Source organism: Peromyscus leucopus, chromosome 22, assembly GCF_004664715.2.
Source record: "Peromyscus leucopus breed LL Stock chromosome 22, UCI_PerLeu_2.1, whole genome shotgun sequence".
In the NCBI taxonomy this organism is placed as follows: domain Eukaryota; kingdom Metazoa; phylum Chordata; class Mammalia; order Rodentia; family Cricetidae; genus Peromyscus; species Peromyscus leucopus.
The window spans coordinates 849,973-862,330 of NC_051081.1; the positions used below are offsets into that span (position 1 = coordinate 849,973).

General features: G+C 66.3%; 1 protein-coding gene across 1 annotated transcript; it reads left to right on the forward strand.

The window, feature by feature from the left end:
• The first annotated feature begins 445 nt into the window (after positions 1–445).
• Positions 446–12,121, forward strand: Plk5 (polo like kinase 5 (inactive)). The gene is made up of 15 exons (XM_028858607.2): positions 446–1,919; positions 4,131–4,238; positions 4,348–4,464; positions 5,655–5,784; positions 5,884–5,971; positions 6,052–6,147; positions 6,696–6,894; positions 7,141–7,267; positions 7,399–7,475; positions 8,709–8,781; positions 8,991–9,068; positions 9,523–9,679; positions 10,638–10,767; positions 10,843–10,953; positions 11,721–12,121. The coding sequence occupies exons 1-15, from the start codon at positions 1,812–1,814 to the stop codon at positions 11,913–11,915; spliced, it is 1,794 nt and encodes a 597-aa protein (XP_028714440.1). The 5' UTR covers positions 446–1,811; the 3' UTR covers positions 11,916–12,121.
• The last annotated feature ends 237 nt before the right edge of the window (positions 12,122–12,358 follow it).

Below are 12,358 nucleotides of genomic sequence, written 5' to 3' on the forward strand. Positions count from 1 at the left end.
ATGCCAGATATTCGGGGTCCCCCCACCTGAAAGCCATGCTGGGGGACCCTGAACTTGCGTGAGCCTCCTTGCCTGCCACTTCGGGACTGGATCCCAGGGGACAAAACTTGGGCAGTCTTGGCTTGCACGCCACGATGCCTTTTACATTTTGTCACTGTTACTACTGTCTGTGTGAGTGTGGACACCAGCATGGCACAGCACACGTGGGGGGGGGGTCACAGGACACCTTTGGGGAGTCAGTTCTTGCCTCTCACGGTGGTGGGTTCCTGGAATCGAACTCCGGCTGACCGGCAAGCGGTTTTACGCCTGAGCCATCTCACAGGTCCTCAAAGCCTTTCCTTCCTTCCTTCCTTCCTTCCTTCCTTCCTTCCTTCTTCCTCCTTCCTCCTCCTCCTCCTCCTCCTCCTCTCCTCCTCCTCCTCCTCCTCCTCCTCCTCCTCCATGCATTTGAATCTTGGGCCAACTCCTTACAGCTTCTTAAACGTGTCATTTTCCAGGGACTAGGCTGGGACTGTCTGGGGCACAAGTAGGCACTCGACCAACCGAAAGACGCTTAGCAAACGCAGGACTGAGCCAACTCAGGAAACCGGGCCTGGCCGCGGGGTGCCTCTGTTCCGCCCCACCCCCACGGGCACCAGCGTCCGTCATCAGGGGTTCTGAGCTCTCTGGTTGCCGCTGTCTGGACCCTGAGAAACCGGGGACCCTCACCCCAGCCGCAAAGGAGGCACCGGCAAGTAACTTGCACCAGCCTTGTCCCACAAGCTACACGGAGCTCACCTCGGAGTGCTCCCAGGGGGGCACTAAGACGTGAGCACTCAGGGGTGTTTTTGTCGTCCCCCCCCCCCACGGTGGCACGGGTTAGGCCAGATTCCAAATTCTGGCTCTGGAAAATTCCATAGCCTGAATCCAGCCGCGGGGAGCCGGGCTAATCCCTCCCCATTTATTGCGTTATGTAACATCCAGGGATTAATACTGGAGGCAGATGGCGGGGCTCACACCCTGCCCTGTGCCTGCCTGGCTCCGTGAGTGAGGGGACTCCCACCTGGCACACGGAGGCGGGGCCGGGGCCCGGATTCCTGCGCTGCAGAAATGCGCAGCAGGAGCGGGGTGGGGGCTGAGGGGTGGGCTCGGGTGAGAGGTAGCCCGGGGTTCTGCGGAGTGCCCCAGCTTCTTCTTCGGTATCTCCTCCACCAGCCCCATCCAAGCCTCCACCTCCCGTGAAGGGTCAGTTCTCACTCATGCGCACCACCTGCCCCCATCCTGGTGGCCGTCTCTTCCACGGCACCCCACCCCACGGTGCCCCGTTTGTGCCACAGCCTTGCAGCCCTGCTTCTTTGGTCCCCACGTCCTCAAACCTTCACAGGCTGCCCTCCTGGGTCCTGCTGCGGCTTCCCAGGGCCCAAGTTGATGGAGCCCCACAGGTCGCCTCTGCAGGGAGGACCCAGCCAGTTGTACTCGGTCCACTAGCCTCAGGCCTCGCGTGAACCCCAGACAGACTCCTGGGGCCGGCCTCTCTGCCGAGGAACCAGCCGAGCCCTCTGGGCCTCAGTCTCCCCGGTGGGTGAACCGGGTGCTGTCAACAGGTCCCAGGAGGCGCAGGGATGGGAGCGTGGTAGAACTGAGCCTGGCTCCGGGTTGGCGCCAACCTCTCGGCTCCGGGTGCTACCAGGATCCCATGGGCGTCCGTGCTCCGCCCCGCCCCGCCCCCTCTCTCCAATAAGACCCGCTCCGGCGGCTGGGCGGGCGGCCCAGAGCAGCGGGCGGCGCCGCAGGCGCACAGGGTGGCGCAGTCCCCGGCCCACCCGGCGCAGATGGAGCCCCGGTCCCAGCGGCGGCGGCGGAGCCGCCCGCTGGTGGCCACCTTCCTGCGCGACCCGGGCTCGGGGCGCGTGTACCGGCGCGGGAAGCTGATCGGCAAGGTGGGAGTTCCCGCGCGCGCTCACACACCCCCGAGTTCAAAACGCGGGAAGAGGGAGAGCTGGGGGGATCTCGGGCAGGGCGGGAGGGCGCGCGCGATGGCTGGCGCCTCGGGTCCCCTGAATTTGGGCTCCGGATTGCGGGGTGGATGGCGAGGCGGGAACGGCACTTGGCGCGCTGTCTGCGGGCTGTGTGTGCGGGGCGCGTGTGCGGGGCGCGTGTGCGGGGCGTGTGTGCGGGGCGTGTGTGCGGGGCGTGTGCGTCGCCCGCCTCCCTGGGTGCACAGCTGGCGCTCCGCACGAGCCGCGGTGGGTGCTGAGGTGCGCCCGGAGTCCACGCCCTGCGCCCCGCTCGCCTACCTGGCTGCGGCTGGGGATTGCTCCCTTGGTGGCCGGCCAGTGCTCGGCTCCGATGTAGCATGTGTCTGGATGGTGAGTGTCAGGGCAAAGCTGACCTGTGGTGTGTCTCCGTGTTGTTTTGTCCGTCTGTGCTGGGTCCCGTGTTGTCACGAGTTTGTTTCTGGGTCTTGAGTACGTGGGTATTTAGAGTCTGGGTGCTGTCTTGTGTGTCCAGATATTTTGTATGGGTGTGTGGTGTGTGAGTGTCTTGTGTTTGTGGGTGCTGTGTGTGTAGAAGTGCTGTGGGGGGGTGTTTGGGTGTGTGTGTAGGCGTTTTGTATCTGGATGCTGCGTGTGGATGCTGCGTGTGGATGCTGTGTGTGGATGCTGTGTGTGGATGCCGAGTGTGGATGCTGAGTGTGGATGCCGTGTGTGGATGCCTGAGTGTGGATGCGGTGTGGGTGGAGTGTGGATGCTGAGTGTGGATGCTGTGTGTGGATGCTGCGTGTGGATGCTGCGTGTGGATGCCGTGTGTGGATGCTGCGTGTGGATGCTGCGTGTGGATGCTGTGTGTGGATGCTGAGTGTGGATGCCGTGTGTGGATGCCATGTGTGGATGCCGTGTGTGGATGCTGAGTGTGGATGCCGGGTGTGGATGTCGAGTGTGGATGCTGTGTGTGGATGCCGGTGTGGATGCTGTGTGTGTGGATGCGGGTGTGGATGCTGTGTGTGGATGCCGTGTGTGGATGCTGAGTGTGGATGCTGAGTGTGGATGCCGTGTGTGGATGCCGAGTATGGATGCTGAGTGTGGATGCTGTGTGTGGATGCTGAGTGTGGATGCCGTGTGTGGATGCTGAGTGTGGATGCTGTGTGTGGATGCTGTGTGTGGATGCTGAGTGTGGATGATGTGTGTGGATGCTGAGTGTGGATGCCGTGTGTGGATGCCGAGTATGGATGCTGAGTGTGGATGCTGTGTGTGGATGCTGTGTGTGGATGCTGTGTGTGGATGCCGTGTGTGGATGCGAGTGTGGATGCTGAGTGTGGATGCTGTGTGTGGATGCGGTGTGGATGCCGTGTGTGGATGCTGAGTGTGGATGCTGAGTGTGGATGCTGTGTGTGGATGCTGTGTGTGGATGCTGATGTGTGTGGATGCTGTGTGTGGATGCTGTGTGTGGATGCCGTGTGTGGATGCTGAGTGTGGATGCTGTGTGTGGGTGCTGAGTGTGGATGCCGTGTGTGGGTGCTGTGTGTGGGTGCTGTGTGTGGGATGCTGTGTGTGGATGCTGAGTGTGGATGCTGTGTGTGGATGCTGTGTGTGGATGCGTGTGTGGATGCTGAGTGTGTGGATGCTGTGTGTGGATGCTGATGTGTGGATGCTGATGTGTGGATGGTGTGTGTGTGGATGCTGTGTGTGGATGCCGAGTGTGGGGTGCTGTTTGTCGGTGTGTGTGGAAGTGCTGAGGGGGTGTGTCTGGGTGTTATGTATATGGTTGCTGTGTACTGCGTGGGGGTTGCTGCGTTTGTAGGTGTGTGTGGATGTGTGTGTGGACACGGTGACGGGAGCTGTGTTTGTAGGGGAAGCGCCGTGTGTCTGGGTACTGTGTGTGGTGTGTGTGTGTGTGTGTGTGTGTGTGTGTATGTGTGTGGTGTGGTGTGTGTGTGTGTGCGTGTGTATGTGTGTGTGGTGTGTGTGGTGTGTGTGTGTGTGTGTGTGTGTTTCTGGGTGTCGGGGGTCCCTCACTGCCCGCTGCAGCAGAGTTCCTGGGCCTCCCGCTGGGACACCGTCCGCGGTCTCCGTGGGGTGTGGGGCTGACAGCGGGGCGTCGCAGGCCTGCGTCTCCGGCGTGGCCCACACCCCGCCCCCCGTCCTCCGCAGGGCGCCTTCAGCCGCTGCTACAAGCTCACCGACATGTCCACCAGCGCCGTGTTCGCCCTCAAGGTGGTGCCGCGGGGCGGGCCGGGGCGGCTGCGCCTGCGCGGGAAGGTGAGCACGCCCCCCGCCCCGCCAGGGCCGCCCGCTTCCCCCCTCGCCAGGAGCGGGGCCTGGGGCCTGGTGCCCGCCTCGCAGCTGAGCGGCCTCCATGGGGACACAGGTGGAGCGCGAGATCGCCCTGCACAGCCGCCTGCGCCACCGCAACATCGTGGCCTTCCACGCGCACTTCGCGGACCGCGACCACGTGTACATGGTGCTGGAGTACTGCAGCCGCCAGGTGCCGGCGGGCCGGGGGCGGGGCTCCCGGCGGGGCGGGGCTGCCGGCGGGGCGGGGTTTTGTGTGATGGGGCAGAGCTCCTGGTGATGGGGCGGGCTCCCGCGGGCGGGGCTCCCGGCGGGGCGGGGCTCCGGCGGTGGGCGGGGCTTGGTGTGATGAGGCGGGGTTCCTGGTGATAGGGCGGGGCTCCTGGCGGTGGGCGGGGCTCTCGGCGGTGGGGCGGGGCTTGGTGTGATGGGGCGGGTTTCCTGGTGATAGGGCGGGGCCCCCGGCGGGGCGGGGCTCCCGGCGGGACGGGGTTTTGTGTGATGGGGCAGAGCTCCTGGTGATGGGGCGGGGCTCCGCGGTGGGCGGGGCTCCCGGCGGGACGGGTTTTGTGTGATGGGGCGGAGCTCCTGGTGATGGGGTGGGGCTCCGGCGGTGGGCGGGGCTCCCGGTGGGGCGGGGCTTGGTGTGATGGGGCGGGGCTCCCGGCGGTGGGCGGGGGTTTGGTGTGATGGGCGGGGCTCCTGGTGCTGGGCGGGCTCCTGGCGGTGGGCGGGGCTTTGGTGTGATGGGGCGGGGCTCCTGGCGGTGGCTCCTGGTGGTGGGCGGGTTTGGTGATGGGGCGGGTTCCTGGTGGTGGGCGGGGTTTGGTGTGATGGGGCGGAGCTCCTGGTGATGGGAAGGGGCTCCCGGCGGTGGGCAGGGGCTCCTGGTGGTGGGCGGGGTTTGATGTGATGGGCGGGGCTCCTGGTGGTGGGAAGAGGCTCCTGGCGGTGGGCGGGGCTCCTGGCGGTGGGCGGCGCTTGTTGTAGGGGCGGGGCTTGGTGTGATGGGGCGGGGTTCCTGGTGATGGGAAGGGGCTCCCGGCGAGGCGGGGCTCCCGGCGGGGCGGGGCTTGTTGTAGGGGCGGGGCTTGGTTGTGGCTCTGGGTCCCTAAGCCTGGCGGCGTTGAGCTCCCTGTCCCTCGAGGCGGTGGCTGGAGCGAGGCCTGGGTCGGGCACGGGAGCCAGGCAGGCCTCTTCTCTGTCCCCACGGTCACCGCCGGAGTCTGCCTGCGCCCACGCCACACTCACCGGGTGCCTTCTGTCCCTCCCCCCGGCCCACACGTCCCCGCCCTTCCTCTCCCGGGCCGGGTGGGGCGCCCCGGTGCCCCGGTGTGCACCCAGAATCCACAGCCCGCCTAACGATGCCAGGTCTTCCCACAGTCCCTGGCTCACGTGCTGAAAGCGCGTCGGACCCTGACCGAGCCTGAGGTGCGCTATTACCTTCGGGGCCTGGTCAGCGGCCTGCGCTACCTGCACCAGCAGCGCATAGTGCACAGGGACCTGAAGCCCAGTGAGCAGGGGCGGGGACCTGCGGGGGGGACGGGGAGGGCCTGGGGGCTGCGCGCCCTCCTGCGGCGCCCCCGCCCCACCCGCCCCCCCCTCCCCGCAGGTAATTTCTTCCTTAACAAGAACATGGAGGTGAAGATCGGGGACCTGGGGCTGGCCGCCCGCGTGGGGCCCACCGGTCGCTGCCACAGGTGCGGGTCGGAGGTGCTGCGTGGTCCGGAGGGGGCAGGAAGCCCTGGCCTTCCTGAACCTCGCGGGGTCCCCCTCCCAGGGTGCTCTGCGGGACTCCAAACTTCCAGGCTCCCGAGGTGGTGTCCCGGAGTGGACACTCCTGCCAGTCTGACATCTGGGCGCTGGGCTGCATCATGTAAGGGGGACGCGGGGGACCCGGGACGGTGGGGGTCGGGGGAGACGAGGCGTGGGCAGGGAGAGCGCGCGTGGGGGTGGGTGTGCGCGCATGGAACTCGCTCTGCAGCCCAGGCTGGCCCTGAACTCACGGAGGTCCCCCTGCCTCTGCCTCCCGAGGGCTGGGACTAAAGACGCGCTCCCGGACACCCAGTGCGCGTCCTGCCCTTCGTGTCCACGTCTCCGTTTCTTGTCCCATCTCGGGTGCCAATAAAATTAAAGCGTGGCTAGGGCTAGGGTTGGCCTAGCGTGCACGGAAGCCCCGGCTGCCAGCCTGGGCACCACGGGGAGCCAGGCAGGGCAGGGCGCACGGGTCGTGCCGGCCGGTGGAGTGCGCCTTGGGCGGGTGTGGAGACGGGGTGTGGAGACGGGGTGTGGAGACGGGGTGTGGAGACGGGGTGTGGAGACGGGGTGTGGAGACGGGGTGTGGAGACGGGGGAACCGGACAGGGGTGGGGGGGGGGGTGGCCGGTGTGTGAAGTGTGAACGCTCTGGTCGAACCCGGGCCCAGGTACACGGCGCTGACCGGCGCCCCGCCCTTTGCCGGGGCGCCCCTGCCGGAGATGTACCAGAATATCCGGGACGGCCGCTACCCCGAGCCCGAGCACCTGTCGCCCAGCGCGCGCGGCCTCATCACGCGGCTGCTGGCGCCCAACCCTGCCGAGCGGCCCAGCCTGGACCACGTCCTGCAAGATGACTTCTTCACTCAGGTGAGGGCCGCGGTGGGCCGGGGAGACGGACCCGCAGACCCGGGCTGACCCCGAGCTCCCGGACCCGGGCTGACCCCGAGCTCCCCGACGACCCGGGGTGAACCTGACCTCCCTGATGACCCGGGCTGACCCTGATGACCCGGGCTGACCCTGACGACCCGGGCTGACCCTGACGACCCGGGCTGACCCTGACGACCCTGGCTGACCCTGACGACCCGGGCTGACCCCGAGCTCCCCGACCCTAAGGGCTTCACCCCAGAGCGGCTGCCCGCGCACTCCTGCCGCAGTCCGCCCGTCTTCGCCTTCCCGCCACCGCTGGGCAGACTGTTCCGGAAAGTGGGCCGGCTGCTGCTGACCCAGTGCCGGCCGCCCTGTGAGTAGCCCTGCCCGGGTCCCGGCCTCCGGCCTGCCGCCCGCCCCCGCCGGCCTCGTCCTCCGCGGCCCCCAAAGGTGGATGGGGGCAGGGGTTCGCGTCATCACTGTCCCCATCCTGTGCTCCCTCAGGTCCCTTCACCTCGAAAGAGGCTTCAGGCCCCGGAGAGGAAGGGACAGAGCCTGACTGCATGGAGTCCAGCGGCGAGGTGAGCGGTTGGTGCGGACTGAAGCTTCCATCATCTGCGCTGGAGACGCAGACCGCCCTGACCACGCCCCCAGCCCCACCCTGACCACGCCCCCAGCCTCCACTTGGGGATTCTAGGCGGGACTCCCCCCTGACCACGCCCCCAGCCCCTCACTGGGGATTCTGGGCGGGGCTCCATCCTGACCACGCCCCCAGCCCCTCACTGGGGATTCTGGGCGGGGCTCCACCCCGACCACGCCCCCAGCCCCTCACTGGGGATCCTGGGCGGGGCTCCACCTGACCACGCCCCCAGCTCCTCACTGGGGATTATGGGCGGGGCTCCACCTGACCACGCCCCCAGCTCCTCACTGGGGATTCTGGGCGGGGCTCCACCTGACCACGCCCCCAGCTCCTCACTGGGATTATGGGCGGGGCTCCACCTGACCACGCCCCCAGCTCCTCACTGGGGATTCTGGGCGGGGCTCCACCTGACCACGCCCCCAGCCCTCACTGGGGGTTCTGGGCGGGGCTCCACCTGACCACGCCCCCAGCCCTCACTGGGGGTTCTGGGCGGGGCTCCACCCTGACCACGCCCCCAGCCCCTCACTGGGGATTCTGGGCGGGGCTCCACCCTGACCACGCCCCCAGCCCTCACTGGGGATTCTGGGCGGGGCTCCACCCCGACCACGCCCCCAGCCCCTCACTGGGGATCCTGGGCGGGGCTCCACCTGACCACGCCCCCAGCTCCTCACTGGGATTATGGGCGGGGCTCCACCTGACCACGCCCCCAGCTCCTCACTGGGATTATGGGCGGGGCTCCACCTGACCACGCCCCCAGCTCCTCACTGGGGATTATGGGCGGGGCTCCACCTGACCACGCCCCCAGCTCCTCACTGGGGATTCTGGGCGGGGCTCCACCTGACCACGCCCCCAGCCCTCACTGGGGGTTCTGGGCGGGGCTCCACCCTGACCACGCCCCCAGCCCCTCACTGGGGATTCTGGGCGGGGCTCCACCCTGACCACGCCCCCAGCCAATCTCTGGGGATTCTGGGCGGGGGTCCACCCTGACCACGCCCCCAGCCCCTCACTGGGGATTCTGGGCGGGGCTCCACCCTGACCACGCCCCCTCACTGCACTGCACTCATGAGCTGGCAGGTGCTGTCTGGAGGAAACCTGTTCTTCGTGTGAAGTGGGTGCTGGGCTCTGGGGGCTCCCTCGGGGACGGGAGCCACACTTCACCTCTGTTCTGTCTCAGGAAGGGGCTCCTCCCTGTCCTGAGAGCCGCATCCACCTCCTCACTCTCGGGGCGCTGCAGACCGACCTGGCGGGTGAGCAGCAGAGAGCCTCGTCCCAGGCAGGGCCACAGATGCCCGGACAGGGCCGCAGCCCGCGCTGGCCTCAGTTTCCCCACCCGTAGAACGTGACAACAGCCTGGGATCATTAGGGTTGGATGTGGCTCCCACGGACGCAGGGGTGGGGCCCGGCTGCCGGGAGGGCGTCCAGGGCGGCCCGGCACCCTGTGGCTCTGTCCTAACAGACCCAGAGGGGGACCTGGCACCCCAGGTGGAGGCGGCAACCAGGAAAATGCATCTCTGCTTGGACGCAGGACCTATGGGTAGGGCAGCCGCCCAAAGGTGCGAGGCCGAGGCCGCTAGAGGGGCCGAGCCCAGGCCCACGGCATCCTCACCCCAGCCCGCCGCCGGGGCCTCCAATACACCCCAGCAAAGCCGCTCTGAATCCAACCCCAGCCCTTCTCCCCAGCCCAGCCCCACCCCTCCCCAGCCCAGCCCCCCCCACAGCCAGCCCAGCCCCAGCCCCCCCTCCCAGCCCAGACCCCCCTCCACAGCCCCAGCCCAGCCCCCCTCCCCAGCCCAGCCCCCCTCCCCAGCCCAGCCCCCCCTCCACAGCCCAGCCTCACCCTCCACAGCCCAGCCTCACCCCTCCACAGCCCAGCCCCCCCTCCACAGCCCAGCCCCAGCCCCACCCCTCCCCAGCCCAGTCCAGCCCAGCCCCCCCTCCCCTCCCCAGCCCAGCCCCTGACCCTGGCTCCTCTCTCTCCCCGCGCTCAGCGGCACAGGACCCCCCAGGGGAGCAGCAGCCGGTCCTCTGGGCCCCCAAGTGGGTGGATTACTCCCTCAAGTACGGCTTTGGCTACCAGCTGTCGGATGGGAGCAGTGGCGTGCTGTTTCGGGACGGCTCCCACATGGCCCTGCACCCCCCAGGAGGGTAATTTGTGGGGCTCGTACCCCCCCCGAACCAGGCCCCACCCCAACCTCTCTTGATTCTTTCCTCAACTACTCATTGGGCATCGGCTAGTAGGAGGGCTCAGTGAAAAGGATGAGGAGTTGGCGTCACGTTCTTTTCCTCGGGACGAAACCCGCTGAGGCGGGAGAGGGGACTTTTGATGACAGGGACGCTGCTGCCTGTCACTGGGGAAGCCGTGTTCACGGAGGTCAGGCTGCGGCTCCAGAGACAGAGCGCTCACGTGGCACACACAAGGCCCAGGGTCCCCTCGCCAGCCGGGTGTGATCGGGGGCTGGCGCACACCCGTGTCCCAGCTCCTGGGTGTGCAGGCAGGAGGGTCAAGAGTTCACGTAGTTCAGGGTCACCCTCAGCTACATAGCAAGCTCAAGGCCAGCCTGGGCTACATGAGACCGGGAAACACAAGGTCTCCAAACGGAGCCGACATCAGACAGCGTCGGGCGGAGCTAAGATACGGACCGACTCCTGGTGCAGGGCTACAGACCTGCACCGCCGTGCCTGGCTCCGACCTGCGTGCTGGGATCGGAACTCGGGTTCTGGTGCTGAGACCAGGTCTCCTCCGCCCCATGACTGGTTTCAATTTTCCTTTTTCTTGAGGATGGACCCTGGAGCCTCGGGGGTCCTCTGCCACTGAACCCACCTCCCAAGCCCTGATATTTTACCATAGTGTTCTTGGGTGGCTGGGCGGGGAGGTGGCCGGGTGGTCAGGAGGGCAGCGGCCCTTTCCATGGAGATGGGAAGAGCCCAGGTCTGATGTAGTTGGGCAATGAGAGGCGCTTCTGGGGTGGCCAGCGCCCTCACTGGCCAAGGTTATCGTAAGCACAGTGATGTTCAGAGCGTCGGTGGGGTGCAGCTGTGTGGGAAGACACCCCCAAGCATGGGGCATCCAGGACAGAGGCTCATGCAGATCCTCGGTCCCCAGGCATGTCTCCTACCGGCCTGACCAGGGGACTCTGTGGACCTTCACCCTGAGGGACGTCCCCAGCCCGCTGCGGGCCAAGCTGGCTGTCCTGCGGCTCTTCGCCTGCTACATGCAGAGGCGCCTGCGGGAGGTGAGGGTCTGCAGTGTGGGGAGGATCGGGAGAGAGGTGCGGACCGAGGGACCCTGACCCGGCGTGTCCCCGCAGGAGGGGACTGTGTCCACGCCCGTGGCGCCTGCCTCTCCCGACTTCTCTCTGTTGACCTTCGCTGCCGACTCCCAGACTTTGGTCCTGCTCTTTAGCAATGGGACTGTGCAGGTGGGTGACCAGGACGGCAGGGCCGCGGAGAGCCAGTGGGTGGCCAGGACGGCAGGGCCGCGGAGAGCCAGTGGGTGACCAGGACGGCAGGGCCGCCGAGAGCCAGTGGGTGGCCAGGACGGCAGGGCCGCCGAGAGCCAGTGGGTGGCCAGGACGGCAGGGCCGCGGACAGCCAGTGGGTGGCCAGGACGGCAGGGCCGTGGGCAGCCAGTGGGTGGCCAGGACGGCAGGGCCGCGGAGAGCCAGTGGGTGGCCAGGACGGCAGGGCCGCGGAGAGCCAGCATTCAGGACACCAGGGGCTACGTGACCTCTGGAAAAACATGAAATCCAGAGGTCATATCCCGTGTCAAACCCATGCCCAAATACACACAAATAGTAAATTAAAATGTAAAGAGAGTCTGGGCAGCGGTGGCGCACGTCTTTAATCCCAGCCCTCGGGAGGCAGAGGCAGGCGGATCTCTGTGAGTTTGAGGCCAGCCTGGTCTACAGAGTGAGATCAGGACAGGCACCAAAACTACACAGAGAAACCCTGCCTCGAAAAACCAAAAAATAAAAATAAATAAAATGTAAAGAGAGAATAAAAGAAAGTTGTGTGTGTTCCCGGGGTGATGTGGTTGGGGTGGAGGGATCCCCAGTGGAGCCCTCGGCCTGAGTCTTCACTCTCAGGGATGCAGTTCTCACGGCAGTGCTGGTGCCCATCCCCCCAGGGTCAGGACCGGGGCGGACGGTCGGTTCCGTCTCGTGATCTTAGTGTCACTTTCTCCCAGGTCAGCTTCAGGACGTCCCAAACCCAGCTGGTTCTGAGTGGGGAGGGTGAAGGCTTTCTGCTCACCCTTTGGGAGCCGGGAGGACCCAGGACGGGCATCTCCTACTCCCTGGATGTCCTGCGGGGCCACGGATGCACCCCCGCCATCCACCAGCACCTGCTTTGCGGGCTGCACCTGCTGCAGAGGATCCGATGAGGGTCTGCGGGGGGGTGGGGGGGGGCACCTCTGCGCGTTGGTGCTGGAGACCTGGGCTCTGCGTCTGTTTGCTACGGCTCCAGAGCTGGCGTCCATGGAGGGTGGACACCACGTGGGGGGCTCTCTTTGATTGATGGTCTGACTATTCATGCTAGAATTTTGTTGGGCCCTGATGGATTTTCATTAAAGAAAACATGGCGCTGTAAGCTGGTGTCTGTCTCTTTTTGTTTGTTTGTTTTGATTTACTTACATGTGTGAGTGTTCTGCCTCCATGTCTCTCTGGGAACCACATGACTGTCTAGTGTCTGTGGAGACCAGAAGAGGGTGTCAAGACTTCCCCACCCCTGGAACTGGAATTCCAGGTTGGGAGCCACCGTTTGGGTGCTGAGGACGGACTCTGGCTCCTGTACAGGAGTAACAAGTGCTCTCAAGCACTGAGCCGT